The sequence below is a fragment of the Acomys russatus genome, chromosome 2 (assembly GCF_903995435.1).
Source record: "Acomys russatus chromosome 2, mAcoRus1.1, whole genome shotgun sequence".
Classification (NCBI taxonomy): Eukaryota; Metazoa; Chordata; class Mammalia; order Rodentia; family Muridae; genus Acomys; species Acomys russatus.
In genome coordinates, this window is record NC_067138.1 from 21,639,429 (window position 1) to 21,654,003 (window position 14,575).

General features: G+C 39.4%; 1 protein-coding gene across 6 annotated transcripts in view; it reads right to left on the bottom strand.

Annotated features, from left to right (window-relative positions):
* The window catches only part of C2H8orf34 (chromosome 2 C8orf34 homolog), a 426,915-nt gene that overhangs the window by 259,081 nt on the left and 153,259 nt on the right, over positions 1–14,575 (bottom strand). For all 6 annotated transcript variants that reach the window (XM_051159058.1, XM_051159051.1, XM_051159035.1 and 3 more), the window contains one exon: positions 4,648–4,820. In XM_051159058.1, the coding sequence (XP_051015015.1) occupies positions 4,648–4,820 (173 nt within the window). The remainder of the gene's footprint in view (positions 1–4,647; positions 4,821–14,575) is intronic.

The following is a 14,575-nucleotide window of genomic DNA, read 5'->3' on the forward strand; positions in this document are numbered from 1 at the left end:
TGTTTACACTTGATAAATGTGTGATTATAACTCTAAATGTGCAGTGGATACATATGCTATTCCAAAAGCTAGCTAGACAATCTGTAGAATTAGGAAGCTATGAACAAATAGAAAAAGTCTTCACTCTTTGCTTAGCAGCACCCACTCTCTCTCTTCTCCCCTCCCTGCCCCCTCTTGTACCTCTCCTTCCCCCACCCTTCTCCCTCCCCCTCCATTTCCTTTTCTCTCCTGTCTCTCTCTCTCCCCCATCTCTCCCCTCTTTCTGTCCTCATTAAGATGCTCTCATTTCTTCCTTGAGCTCTCTTAATTGAGAATCCAGAAAAGAAGGATTAGGGAAATATCTTCCATCCTGTGCACACACCATTTTGACTGTATCATCAAGACAACCACAGATGTCTTGAGCATACCTAAGGACCATCAAGGCCCATGATTTTAACATTGGAGTGTCTATGTTATTCTAGTAGCTTCTCTGTACTGTTCTTTCAATTGTCTTTCTGTAGACAGCAGTTAACTCTTTAGTTGGCAGTCATACATGGCATAAGTTGTTGACTCTTTTATTTAATGTATTTGAGGTAGTTAAGTTAAGGTAAGGATTTTTTTCTAATAAAAGCTCCAGGGGCTGGAGAGATGGCTCAGTGGTTAAGAGCACTGACTGCTTTTTCTTAGAACCCAGGTTCAATTCCCAGCACCCACATGGTAGCTCATTAACTATCTGTAATTCCTGTTCCAGGGGACCTGACACTATCACACAGATATGCATGCAGGTAAAACACCAATGGACATTAAATAATAATAAAAAAATTTAAAAAGCACCAAGAAAATATTTTCAATAAGTTTCTGCCCATACGACTTTCAGGGTTTAGTTTGCCATTTATTTAATTCTCTAGTCTAGCAGTGAATGTCTATTCTAAGTATCTGCTGTTCAGTATAAAAGGAAAAGTTGTCTGTGTGCTAAGATGAGTATTGCAATAACAGCCACTCACATAAGGCTTCTTTTGTTTTTCTTTTCTACTAGGAAAGAACAAGTTATAGCAATGGTCCAAAAATAAAAACAGACTGCCATCGATTTTTCTTGGGAATACTCTCTATTTAACATGGGCCTATGATAGCCCACACCTCCTACACCCATGTAACAGATATTTATTGAAAATAGCTCTGTGCCAGCCTTGGTGAGGAAACAAATGGAGGAAATAAAGCTTGAGAATCAAATTTTCTTTGAGGAGTTTGGAATGTTCTTATGCTTAAAAACTCATTGCTCAAGACTGATAAATTATAGAATGTGTTATTACTGTTTAGTGACAAAAGTTATTTCTATAATTATACACTGGAAATTTTAAAACTTCCTCTCCAGCATTTCTTATTCAATCAGATGTTGTTTGAGCCCCCAGCACAAATACAAGAATCCTGTTTTGTAATTTCAGATAGGAAAAATTTTGTTTGTAACCTTAGTTGTTTTTCTGCATGTGATTTCTACACACACACACACACACACACACACACACACACACACACACACATACTTCTAAAGTAACTATGGTTTAGCGAAGACACTCACCTTTTCAATCCACAATTGACAACTCAGCTTATATTTTAAATACAGGGTGAAATAAGACTGAGTTAGCTTTTCAGGGCATAAGGACAAATATTTAAGAAAGGTCTTTATGGACTGAGCAAGAGATACAACAAGGATTAAGACTCTCAGGGCAATAAGAGCTCTCTGAAGTAAGGAAGAAAATAGAAGCACTAACGTTTGCAATAAACAGCTCTGGACATTATTATGAATAAATGAAATCAAGATAGAAGTTGACATTCCTCTATTTTACATTTAAGTATAAGAATCTACCGATGAATAAAGATAAAAGTTGTTTGAGTTTCATAAGTCTAGCATTAGGAACCAAACGGCCCCCATTGACAGATGAAATTGATCTGGCATTTCCCAGAAGAGAAATGGACTTTTAGAAATGGCGTGCCTTTCCTATCAGGGCACTTCAACTATTTAAATAATTTAAGGCTATTTCTCGTGGAAATGGAATCAATTTTCTCTAAACCTGAAGCGCATTAATGAGTATTCTGAACTTCTTTCCCTCAAGCCAAGTGGTAAGTGAGAGCCAAGCAACCTTGAAAGCTATTACATTGTAGAAAACACAATTTTCTCTCCTTGGGAAAAAATAGTTTTTGGTTGATGGTAAATTAACATAGGAAATAGGAAGTTCTTTGGTGATTCTGTGCAGAGAAAAAGCCTTTGGTAGGGACCAGCTAATAGCAGTCACAGGGTCTTGTGGTCCTGTCACCTTTTCATTTATGAATATTTAAATGCATTTCTCCGTGTTTCATAATTCTTGCCTCCCATAATGATTTTCACACTAGCTTCCTTGACCTACCTATTTTCTGTTTTAAGTTGTACTTCTCATGTCCCCCAAATGATAATGGTGATTATGCTTTCTTTATGAAACATGATCTCAAGTGGTAATAATGAATATGCTTCCCCTAATAAACATGATCTCAAGTGGTAATGGTAAATATGTTTTCCCTAATAAACATGATTTCACATCTCAAAGTTGCTCCACTTTATTACATGGACATTTATGGCACATCTGATTTCACCATTCTGCGAAACATAATCTAAGTAAAATGAAAGTTATATGTAGTAGTGCTTTGAAAGAGGATGCCCCATAACCTCATATATTTGAATGTTCAGGTCCCAGTTGGAGCACTGTTTGGGAAGGATTAGGAGGTGTGGCCTTGTTGGAGGTGTGTTATCATGGGTGGGCTTTATGGATTCAAAAGTCCATGCCAGATCCAGTTTGGCTCTCTCCCTGCCTCCTACTTGCAGGTCAGATATAAGTAAGCTTTTCTTTTTTTTCCCACAAAGTATTCTTTTATTTCAAGTTATTTCATTGTGTAGTGCCTGTGCACCACAGTGAAAGTACTTCCATATGGCTTAATTTTGCATTATTTCCACATACACGATCTTCCAAGTTCATGAAAGGAACATATATTAACCCTCACACACTGATAGTGGGAGATGTAGATACTCCACTTTTGATAATAGGCAGGTCATCCATACAAAAACTGAAAAGAGAAATGCTGGAGTTAACCAACAAATAAACTAAATGGACACATTTCACCCAGACACAATAATAAATCCTCCTCTTAGAACTGCCTTCTTTTTTATCTCATAGATTTGGGCATGTTGTGTATTAACTTTCATTCAATTCTAAAAATTTGTCATTTTTTTTTTCTTATTTTCTATTTTTACCCATTCTTAGTTCAGCAGAAAGTTGTTCAGTGTGTAAGATTTTTGTTGTTTCTGCTGGTGTTGATCTGCAGCTTGAATCCATGGTCGTCAGATAAATGAAGGGTGTTATTTCATTGCTTGTACCTGCTGAGGCTTTCTCTGCGTCCACGGATGTGGTCAATTTTGGGGAAGTTCCATGAAGTAAGTAAGCTTTAAGCTACTGTTCCAACACCATCTCTGCCTGCCTGCCTGCCACCGTGATCCCTATCATGGCGGTCCTGGACTGGCCTTCTGAAGATGTCAGCAAGCCACCACTTCCCAACTTGTATGTCATGACCATCTTAAAACACATATTTCCAGTGGTCTTAGATACCCTCAACCATAAGTTTATTTTGGTTGCTACATCATAACTAGTTTTGCTGCTGAGCAGTGTCTCAGTTCCTAAGGCCGCAGGAAATATGTGTTTTCATATGGTCACAAGCCACAGGCTGAGTACCACAGAATTCAGTGCTTTCTTCTAAAAGCTGCCACGATAGTGGGTGCACCTTCACACCATACGTACTTTTAAGTTCTTAAAAATATTATAGTTCATAAACTAAACCATTAAATGCAAGAAAACATAATTATATCCAACCACAGTGATGACTGTAATAAAGACCTTAACTGTGCCCCACAATTCCTACCCAGTGAAGATTCTCCCCTAAAGATGCCTCTTCCTAGCACTGTGGAGTCTCCCTCACCCAGGGCTTAAACCCCCCTCCTAGTGCTATAGAGGGTCTTTACTTTCAGTTTAGAACCTCGAAGTTATTTCTCCATTTGGTGTTAGTAACAAAGAAACAGAACTTACTTAAATAAGAAAAAAAAAAATCAAAACACAAATCCAGGTAGGGTGCTTGCCTACTGTATGTCTAAAGTCCAGCATTCAACTCCCAGAACTGCCCAAGTGACAGGGTGAGACTTTGAGAACAAAACTAAACAACACCATTTTTAAAAAGTTTTTTGCTATAATTTTATTTATTTTTTATTTACTTCATGTATGCGTGTTTGTGTGTGGGTACACTTGAATTTGCATGCTCATTTCCAACATACATAGGAGGTCATAGGACAATTTGAGGGAGTCTTTTCTTCTATCATGTGGTCCCCAGGAAAATCAAACTAGCCTGGAGGCAAGCATCTTCACCCTCTAGGGCTGCCTGAAGTTTTAAATCGAGTAAATCATTGCTTCCTTTTGATGAGTCTAACTGTGTCCTTGTAGGACACATTTTGGAATGAGAATCTAGTTAATTTTTTCACTATATGCGGAGTCTAACAATTTTCTTTATGAAAAGAACAAAACCATGTTCTTAAGTTTATTTTCCCCTTCCCATTTAATGACTACTAATCCAGATTCACCAAGGAGGTCCCCTCACCTTCCTGCCTGGCTAGAGCCACTGTCTTCACTTTCCCAGGAGTCATTCTTACTCCGTGGAACCGGAGGCTGCAGCATTTCAGCCGCGAGGGGATCAGCGTCATTTTCTGCTCTGCCAATCCACTCCCCGATCACGCGAGGTCTCATGAGGGAAGAATTGAAAGCCACTGTCTCCTGCAGGTACGAAAATAAAAATAAAAAGCGCTGCTTTAGATGACATTTTCTCGACAACAGATAACAGGAAGACAGCCTCCAGTGTTTGGGCTCACTGGAACCAAAGTATCCCTCCACTTCTCCCCATCCCCCGTTCCATCTACGCCTTTTCCTGTGAGTTAGACTATTTCCTGAAGATCGCTAGGATTAAATATCTAGGACTGAAATGTTGGATTTGGATTCCACGGTCTGTATGTGTGTTCTTAGAAAACTGGGGCTGGCATTCTCCGTGGAGAGAAGAGAAGGCTGCAAGGGCCACGCCCACAGCATGCAAGGGTGTTGTGCTGCAGCTGGGAAACTGAGTAATCTCTCAGGAAGGAACCAGCTTCTGCAGCTAGAAAACACAACAGTGCGGGTGTCAGGTGGGTAGGATGCATTTCTCACACTGTGGTGAATTCTGGACTTCCAGGGACACCGTAGACATACGAACAGGTCCATAAAGATGACAAGCGGGTTAGGTTAGCTGAAAACATGGTGGTGTCTTTTCATACACTTGAAATGAGGGAACTCATTCAATTCACCTGTTTGCTTTGATGCACCCAAGAAAATATTGATGGAGGGTGTTGAGTGTATGTAATCAAGAGAGATATTTTAAGTGGAAAAGTCAAGTAAAAACTAAATATCTGCATGATCTAACATTTTGTCTGAAGCCGCATCTAGACTTATATTTATCACTTGACTCAATCTATTCATTTATTGTTTTTAATGTGCACATAGATTTATTTATAGCACATACTGATTATATTTCAAAATTCAGTATTTCTGAAATATAATCTTTTCATCAACATTTCCTATTTATTTATTTATTTATTTTACATGCTGACAGCACTTTTGTCTCCCTTTTCCCCTCCCAATCCCTCCTCCCGACCTCCTCTCTCCACCCAGCCCCCATCCACTCCTCCTCTGTTTCTCTTCAGAAAAAGGCAGGCCTCCTATGAATATTAACCAGCTGTGTCATATTAAGTTGCAGTAAGACTAGGCACCTCTTCTCCTATTAATGACAGATGGGGCAACTCAGTAGGATAAAAGGGTCCCAAAAGCAGGCAACAGAGTCAGAGACAGCCCTGCACCTGCTGCCAGGAGTCCCACAAGAACTTATGTACAGGGGGCCTAGGTCAGTCCTGCGCAATCTCCTCAGTTAGCGGTTCAGTCTCTGTGAACCCCCGTGAGCCCAGGATAGTTGATTCTGAGGGTTTCCTGTGGTGTCCTTGACATTTCTGGTTCCTACAATCCTTCCTCTCCCTCTTCTGTGGGATTCCCCAAGCTCTACCTAATATCTGGCTGTGAGTCTCTGCAATCTGTTATCACCAGTTTCCAGGTGAAGCCTCGCTGATGACAGTTGGGCTAGGCACCTATCTACAGATATAGCAGACATCATTAGGAATCACTTCATTGACTCCCCCTCCCCATTTGTGTTTTGTTCTCTTCTGGACTATGGAGCCTGTGGGTCCTGGTCCTCCAGGCCATGTCATATCAGGGGTCAGCTCCCACTGATGCATAAGTGAACATAAGCCAAGAAGTAAAGGATAACCATGCTACAATCCACAGAGCCAGAGAAGCTAAATAACATGGAGGGATCAAGGGGGAATGCATGAATCTCATGGTGAAGGGGATATAAAATAGGCATCATGGTGGGTGGGGGAGGAGGCTCAGTGGGCCTTGGGGATGGGAACAGGAGAGATTCCGGGGAAGATAGAGGGAGAGACAACTAGAATCTAGTGGCAGGGTATCTCTGAGATGAGCTAAAGACCTAGTGCAATGGAAACTCCCTGGAGTCTACAAAGGTGACTTTATTTAAGTTTCCTAGCAATAGGGAATTTGGAGTCAGAACTGGCCATCACCTGTAACCAGGCAAGACTTCCAGTGGAGGGACTGGGACACCAACCCAGCCACAAAACCTTCCACCTGCAATTTGTCCTCCATCCAAGAAGTACTGGGGTAAAGGAGGCTCAGAAACTGTGGGAGTGGCCAACCAGTGACTGGACCAGCTTGAGACACATCTACTAGATTTTACTAAGGCTTAGTATATGCTAAGAGCTGAGTGCTGTGCTGGGAGGAGCAAGAGCAAGAATGAACAGCATTTTATAATGGTTTTATCTAAAAGGAGATGTAGGCGATTTTAATATCCTGGCTTGACATTTCTTTATCTTTTCAATATTTCATGATAAATAGCTACTTGTCTAGTCATATTTGAAATATCCTAATTTGAGAAACGCATCCTACATAAATCTCCTTTACTGAAAAATTTCACCATTCTTGAAAAATATAAGCCTGGTGTTCTGTACCTTTATAAATCACAAAATATGCAAATATAATGCAGAACATAATATATACAATATTTAAATATCCAAATGTAATAAAAACACAACAGTTTAAACAACATGTAATAGTTTAGATACTAATTCAAACATTAATACCACATAAAATGTGCCTTAGGCTATATGTAAAGGACAATTCTCCGCGTTACAGGGAAAAACTGGGAATTTAATTAAATGTTATTAATTAATTTTATTTACACAATGGGGCAGCATAGACACAAATTTTCATTGCTATAAACTCACAGGAACATAAGAACTGGTTTAAAAAAAAGAAAGTTATAATTGCAAAATCAAAACAAGTGGCCTCAGGAATTACGAAGGAAAACACGAAACAGGACTTAAGATTTGGCAAGATCCAAATGCTGAGAACAGCAGAGATTCAGAAAAAAAAGTTTGGCTGTTTGCTGGGAAGATAAATGAAGTGGTAGCCACCACCACTGTTGAGAAAGGGAACACACGGAGGGTTTAAACGCCTTGCTATCTGGGATGGTTAGTTCCAGAGGCACTGACATTTAATAAGAAATATCTGACCATTGGACAGTGGAGGGAGCTGCCCACGGGGTCAGGGCAGTTGGGAAGCCTTTGTTTTACAGTATTAAAATTAGCACTTGAGGACTTGTACTTTTCTAAATGCACGAAGCTCTTTGTGTGGTGGTAGCAATGAAAAGATGGAAGAAACAAGTACTGATTAATTTTTAAAAATTTTGATATTGAAAATTCTTGAATTCAGTCTGCCCACATGCATTATATTTAAGAAACATTTTTTCTTTGTATATTTTATTTAGATTGGTTATTTAGATTGGTTTCTGAAAGTGTTTAGATAAAGTGGACTATTCTTAAAAGGATGTAATTATACCACAGTAAATAAAAAATTAAATATATTTAAATACACACACGCACACTCATGCACACAGAGGAAGGGTTGTGTGCATGTATGTGCATGTGCGTGCATTCCTGGTTATCATGAAACTGAAACTTCTAATGTAGACAATGTTGGCCCAGACTCACAGAGGTCCGCTTGCCTCTGCCTCACACCTACGAGGATTATAGGCCAGGGCTAGTGTACCCATTGCAAATGCATACACACAACACAGCATCTTTTAAAACTTTTTTTAAGTTCAAATGGGAACATCTCACTTAAAAACTGAAGGATAATCTTTGTAAATGTGTGAATTCTTTAGAAACAGAAAACCCCACGTCCCTCTGCCCTCTTTGGTGTTGAGCTCCCCAATCTTCCAAGAGTTCTGAGATATGATTAGAACAGCAGGGAATGAAATGTATCCAAGGAGACTTTGAAATAGGAAGCAGAATTCTGGATTTGCCTAAGTTCAAAAGCAAAAGCATTCCTTGTCAGAACCCCTGCCAGAGGTCACAGATGCCCTTGGCTTTGCCTGTTAGCAAGAAGTGTACATATCCTGGAAGTAGCTCTCTCACCCCATACCCACTCTTCCAGGAGCATGCTCTCTACAGTCTGATCCACAATTAATTCAACTGCTCTTCCATGTTGTGCTCTTGCCAAGCTTGGGATTTTAAATGTCCCCCAAAGTCCATGTGATAGAGACTTTGTCTTCAGCCTGAGGGGCTTGCTGTAAGAGAAGGGACTACTGGAAGAACTTTGGGTCATGAAAGTAGATATCGGAGCTTTGCCTCCTCTCTTCCTGACGCTCCTAGACACCAAGAAGGACACAATTTGCTCTACCATCCATCTTGAAGCCCTGTCTTGCCACAAGCTGAAGTGATGACGCCAAGTGCCCATCATCTAAAATCTTCTGACCTGGCAGCCGAAATAAACAATGTAAATCTAAATAGTTTAAGGGATGTGAAATCTCTGCCGGGTCCATGAGTTATGATGAGAAAAACAGGAAATGCAAGGTACCCAGTGAAGGAACATTAGCTAGGAAACAGAATCCTGTGACTTGATCTGTTTGATTTCCTTACGGGGGTGATAATAATCGAAGTAGAAACTAGTGTAGCTTCCCCACGGATGTAAAAAAAGGATGAACTCTGTCATAGTAAATGTCATAACAGCAACAATTAAAAAGGAAACTGGCACTAAAGCTGGTATTGAGACAAAGTAGATTGTGTGTGTGTGTGTGTGTGTGTGTGTGTGTGTGTGTGTGTGTGTGTGAATTAGAGATTCCTTTTAGATGAGGTTTTTACTAACTTTTTTTTTTTTGCTTTGACAATTTCATTTTATTTTGGTTTTTTTTCTTTTTTCTTTTTTTTTAATTAATTTATTCTTGTTACATCTCAATGTTTATCCCATCCCTTGTATCCTCCCATTCCTCCCCCCCCCCACCATTTTCCCATTATTCCCCTCCCCTATGACTGTTCCTGAGGGGGATTACCTCCCCCTGTATATTCTGACTAACTTTTAATATAGAGACAAGCAGTAGAGTAGTGAGAGGAGAACAGGCGATAAGAGTGGACACAGAGCAATGAGAAGCTTCGACTGCTTTGTTGCTTTGATTTAGTATGAAACAGAACCGCGAATCATAGGCTGTGGGAAGTGGAGTTTGTTCAATGATGGAGCTTTGATAGCCAAGATAAAGGAGGCAGTGTAAAAGCAGAAATAATAATTTTGAGCGCTGTAAGGTTGAGGTTCAGTGCAGTCCCTGCGTGTTGGAAACTGACAAGGAGGGCTCCTTGCTGCACAGTAGCTTCTCGGGCTGGTGAAACTGCATAATAACTGCTCTGAAATGAGAGTGTGAAGTAAATTTTCAAATAAAAATCCATCAAATGTTTGACTTGATCAGAATCTAAAGGACATAGGCGTGATGAACAAATTCATGTATTAGGCCTGAGTTAGAAGTGAAGGCCAGATTGTGAGCACAAAGCTAAATGCGTTTTCTCCACTAGCTTCTTCTCTCCTGTGATTATCAGGGTAAATTGATGATGTCTCGTTATTCACCACATGGTGCCCCAGCAGAGCATAGTCAGGACACCTTGGTTAAGTCCCCAATGGAATTTACCTATACACACAATTTGTTCTCTAAATCTTTGCATCACATTCACTGAAGGGGGAAAAAAAAGAGACTAGAACAGTCTATGTTTTACCTTCACCTTGTTAAGCTGTCATATGAATAATACAAAGGAAAATCACTTATTATTTGTTTCAGAACATATTTGCTCAAATACTTATGGCTGTCAAGCTTCATTACTAATTTTTAGCTCTTCTGTTTGCATATACTTTACATAGCATCAATTATAAATGAAATACAAGACCCCATGATGGCTTCAGTTTATACCACATTGAGATGGTTCACTCTGAGAAGTTATTTAAAAATAAACATGCCAGTCTTTCTGATGTCCATGTATTCACATTCATAGAGTGCATGTCTGACATGTCTTACTGAATTAATTTGCACAAAGCAACTGGGCATTTGAAGACACACAATGAAATGAGTAAGGGAAGGAGGATGAACTCCCAAAAGTCAGATCCTATCCCTTAAACAATCTGCTTACATGCATTTTGCAAAGGACTGAACTATGTGATCATATACACAGCATTTGTGCATGTATACAAGACACAGCATCTCACAGTAACTTCCCATGGTTAAGTCATTTCCACTCAACAAGTCTCCCTGTTCAATTGCTTTGTCTGTGGCATTGCTGCCTCATTACTTTTATTCAGACAGACAGACAGACAGACAGAGACAGTGCCTCACCATGAGCTCTTGCTGGCTTGGAACTTGCCATGTACACCAAGATGGCCTAAAAAATCTGTTCAGGCAGCAAAGTGTCTCTGTCATTTTTTTTTTCATTTTGGAAGCTTCTAACCTACACTTCCTGTTTACTCAAGTAATTAATTTTACTCTTTCTCAGGTCTCTGATGGGGTTGAAGACCAGATAGTTTAGCTTTATAATTAAGCTTGGTTGTTTAGGGGTTAAGATGTTTTTAGGTCTAGGTAGATGTTCTTAGGTTGATAGAGATGAGATATGATAGATATTGATCTACACTCAGAATTTTAGACTCACCAAGATAGGAAAGATGTTTTCTTCAAGGTTGCCAAATACAAATAGGCAAAGCAGCCTCTGTCTCTGCCTCATGTTTGGCTTAAAAGCATGAACCACCATGCTCAGCTTAATGACCTCTTTAAAGTGATCTCATATTATAAAATTTCACTTCCTTCTCTGATGAACTTTGCCTTTCTTGCATGCCTTTTGATATAGCTCCTGCTTGACCAACAAATGCCTTAACTCTAATTAGCTGAATAACTGTTACAGCGGTGGAACCCACTTCTCTATTATAATTGTCTATATAGACTGGGTTTTCCAAAACACCCCGTTTCCAAATATCCAGCAACACTCGATGAAATGAATATTTTTAAACACAAAGTTCAGAGAAAAGGGCTGCTGCTGGCACATCGGCAATAGGTCCATCAGGAGCTACCAAAGAACCAACAGCTTTAGAGTTTAATGACAGTTAGTGTGCAAGGCCAATTTGAATGACCCCAGTCTTTAACATCCCTGGTCCAAGTCTGCTCTCATGTGACTTTTGAGTGACTTACATAAAATATATGTAAAATACATTTAATTCTACATATGACTTGCTTAGACCAATGGTGAGGTCAGAAATGATCATACCAGATATAAACAAGCCGAGCTCTCCAGAGGCCTTTCCTATCACATTTGCTGTCCTGCATGTTTGCCATTGTCATGAGAAAGGCATGCCTATCGTAGATGCTCTGGGTTCTCAGAAGATGCCTGGCTGGTCATGGTGGCACATGCCTTTAATCCCAGCACTCAGGAGGCAGAGGCAGGTGGATCAACCTGAGTTCGAGGCCAGCCTGGTCTACAAAGGGAGTCCAGGATACACAGGCTACACAGAGAAACCCTGTCTCAAAAAACAAAAAAACCCAAACAAACAAAAAAAGAAGATGCCCAACCTCAGGTAACTGGACAGACACACAAGACATCCTACAGACATTTAAAAAGGTTCAACCACAGTCCCTTGAACAATTCCATCCAGAAACCTGTACAAATCAGCCTAATCCCAAAGACGCAGCAAGTGAGATAAATGTCATTAAACCATGAAGTTATGATGAAAAATGTGACCTAGCATCACTTGAGACTTAGCATGGTTAAGTAAAAGATTTACTTGCTGTTGGGATATTGGAACACTTGAAAATGGCAAGGAAATGATAAGAAACTGAGAAAATGGACAATAGTGTAATGTGGTGTTCAAGTACTTGGTTAAGTTGTCAGCTTGCAAGATAGAAATTGTATCTAATAGATTTTCAAAATTGAGTATGGAAACATTTAGGCAAAATATTGTAAACATCAGCCATTTCTTTTTAATTCCATGCAAGTTGTTTCAAGAAGACGGACAGAGAAAATAAGTGGCCAATTTGCAAGGCAAGTTTCAAAGGAAACGTTGAACATAGCCAAGTTTCTCAGCAAGCTTATCACATTTCAAAATGTTCAAAGATTAATTGTAGTTCTTCCCAAATGTTAAACTTAGGTCTTTTTAGATAAACAAAGCTTGAAGGTAAAGAAATGCCAAGAATATGACAAATCTCTTCTTTAGAAATCTCTGAAAAATTAAAACAATTTACTAAAGGCAATGTTTCATATACCTACTGAAATATTAGTCATTATATCCATAAAGAGGCAATCATTAAAATATTTGTGGATATTAATATGGCAGAAAAAAGGATGAGGAATCAGATATAGGTAACATCTACTTGACAAAGATGGAATAAACAGGGGGGGAAAACACATTTGTTTGGAACAAAGGGGGCTGAGAGAGATTAGGATGAATGCTGTGGATCCACTTTCCTGCAGTGAGGAGGCAAGTGGAGGAAGGTGCTCAGGGGTCTCTTTTCCTGCATCCCTGTAAGGTTCTTAAGAAAAGAAGAAGCTCTTACAGGGTGAAACCCAGAAAAGTAAACAATGGGTCAGGACCGCCAGGGAACCCACTTCCCATAACTCAGCACAGTGAAGGAACCCCCGTTCCAATGTGCCACCATGGCTGACTCCACACACACCTCATCATCCTTTCTCTAGGGCGGAAATATTCATAACATCATCCTATACCAGTCCGGTCATGTAACAAAAACAAAGAAAACTGTCATCATTCATATACAGTTATTTTATACAAAAATAACAAGAAATTTCAGAGACAAATGTAGGGTAACGTATAGCTTTCTTACAAACTGATCAAGAGTCAGCTAAATTGACGAAGGGGACGCTCACAGAGTGACTCAGAAATGTGATGATGTTGATTCTCCCCCGCACACTAAGTACAGTCTGCGGCAAACCCACTAAAGTAAAAGAAACTTGGAAGAGGATCCAGATGTGCACTGTTCCATAAATGGTTCTAGGAAGTTTTTCTCCGTATGGGAGAAAATATATCCCAACTTTTTGCTGTACTGAACAATAATAATTTGAGGGAACCAAATATTTACATGTTATTAAAACAAAACCTGTAGAGGAAAATTTTATGCAATTATTTTAATGATTCCATGTAAGAATGGATTTTGTAACAAAATACCAGTATTTCATAAAAATGGTAATTTTTCTTCTAATAATAAACACAATTTAAAATGTGATATCAATGCTCAAAATAAAAATACTTCAGGCACACAGAATCCTGCATCTAGAATGTATGATGAACTCATAAGAAAAAATAATTATGTAAAAAACTAGGAGGGACATGTGAGTTGGCCCTGGACCTCATTAAATATAAGATTGTCAGTTAAGTCTATTCAGTTTTTTATTATTATTAAAATTGTGGATAAAGGCTGCAGAAGAAAAAATGTATGATACTGAACTATTGGTAGGAGTGTAATTTGACACAAATACTTTATATTTTAAAAATGCTACCTCATCTAGTGAAGATGAGAACCCACCAAAGGCTCAGCCCACGCAGCCTAATGAGTCTGTTTCTATTTTTGTACCAGAGGGGCCACTGTTTACACAGGCAAGGGAGTGGAAGCACCAGTGCCTACAGCACCATATTTTCTGAAAGAGAAAATTGGGGGGGGGGGGGGAAGGCAGTTGCTTAGAGTAAAACATCATTTATAAGAAAAAAAATTAAACCATAGATAAATAAGAAACATATTGTTAGAAAGGTGTGTGTGAACCTGGTGTAATGGCACTTGCCTTTAATTCCAGTGCTTGAGGGACAGAGGCAGGTGATCTCTGTGAGTTTGGGGCCAGCCTGTTCTACATAGAGTGTGGCAGGGCAGCCAGAGCTACATAGAGGGACACTGCCTCAAAATCAACAAATAAAACAAATAAAAATGTGTCAAAATAATGGGGGACGGAGAAAGAAGAGAAAAGCAAGAGAACAAATAAATGATGCAGGCATGCTGCCCTTACTCAGGGCACACAGGGCTTCCTGCTGGGTCAGCAATGGTCTACTCTTTGAGTTTACTATCCGCATTTAGGTAT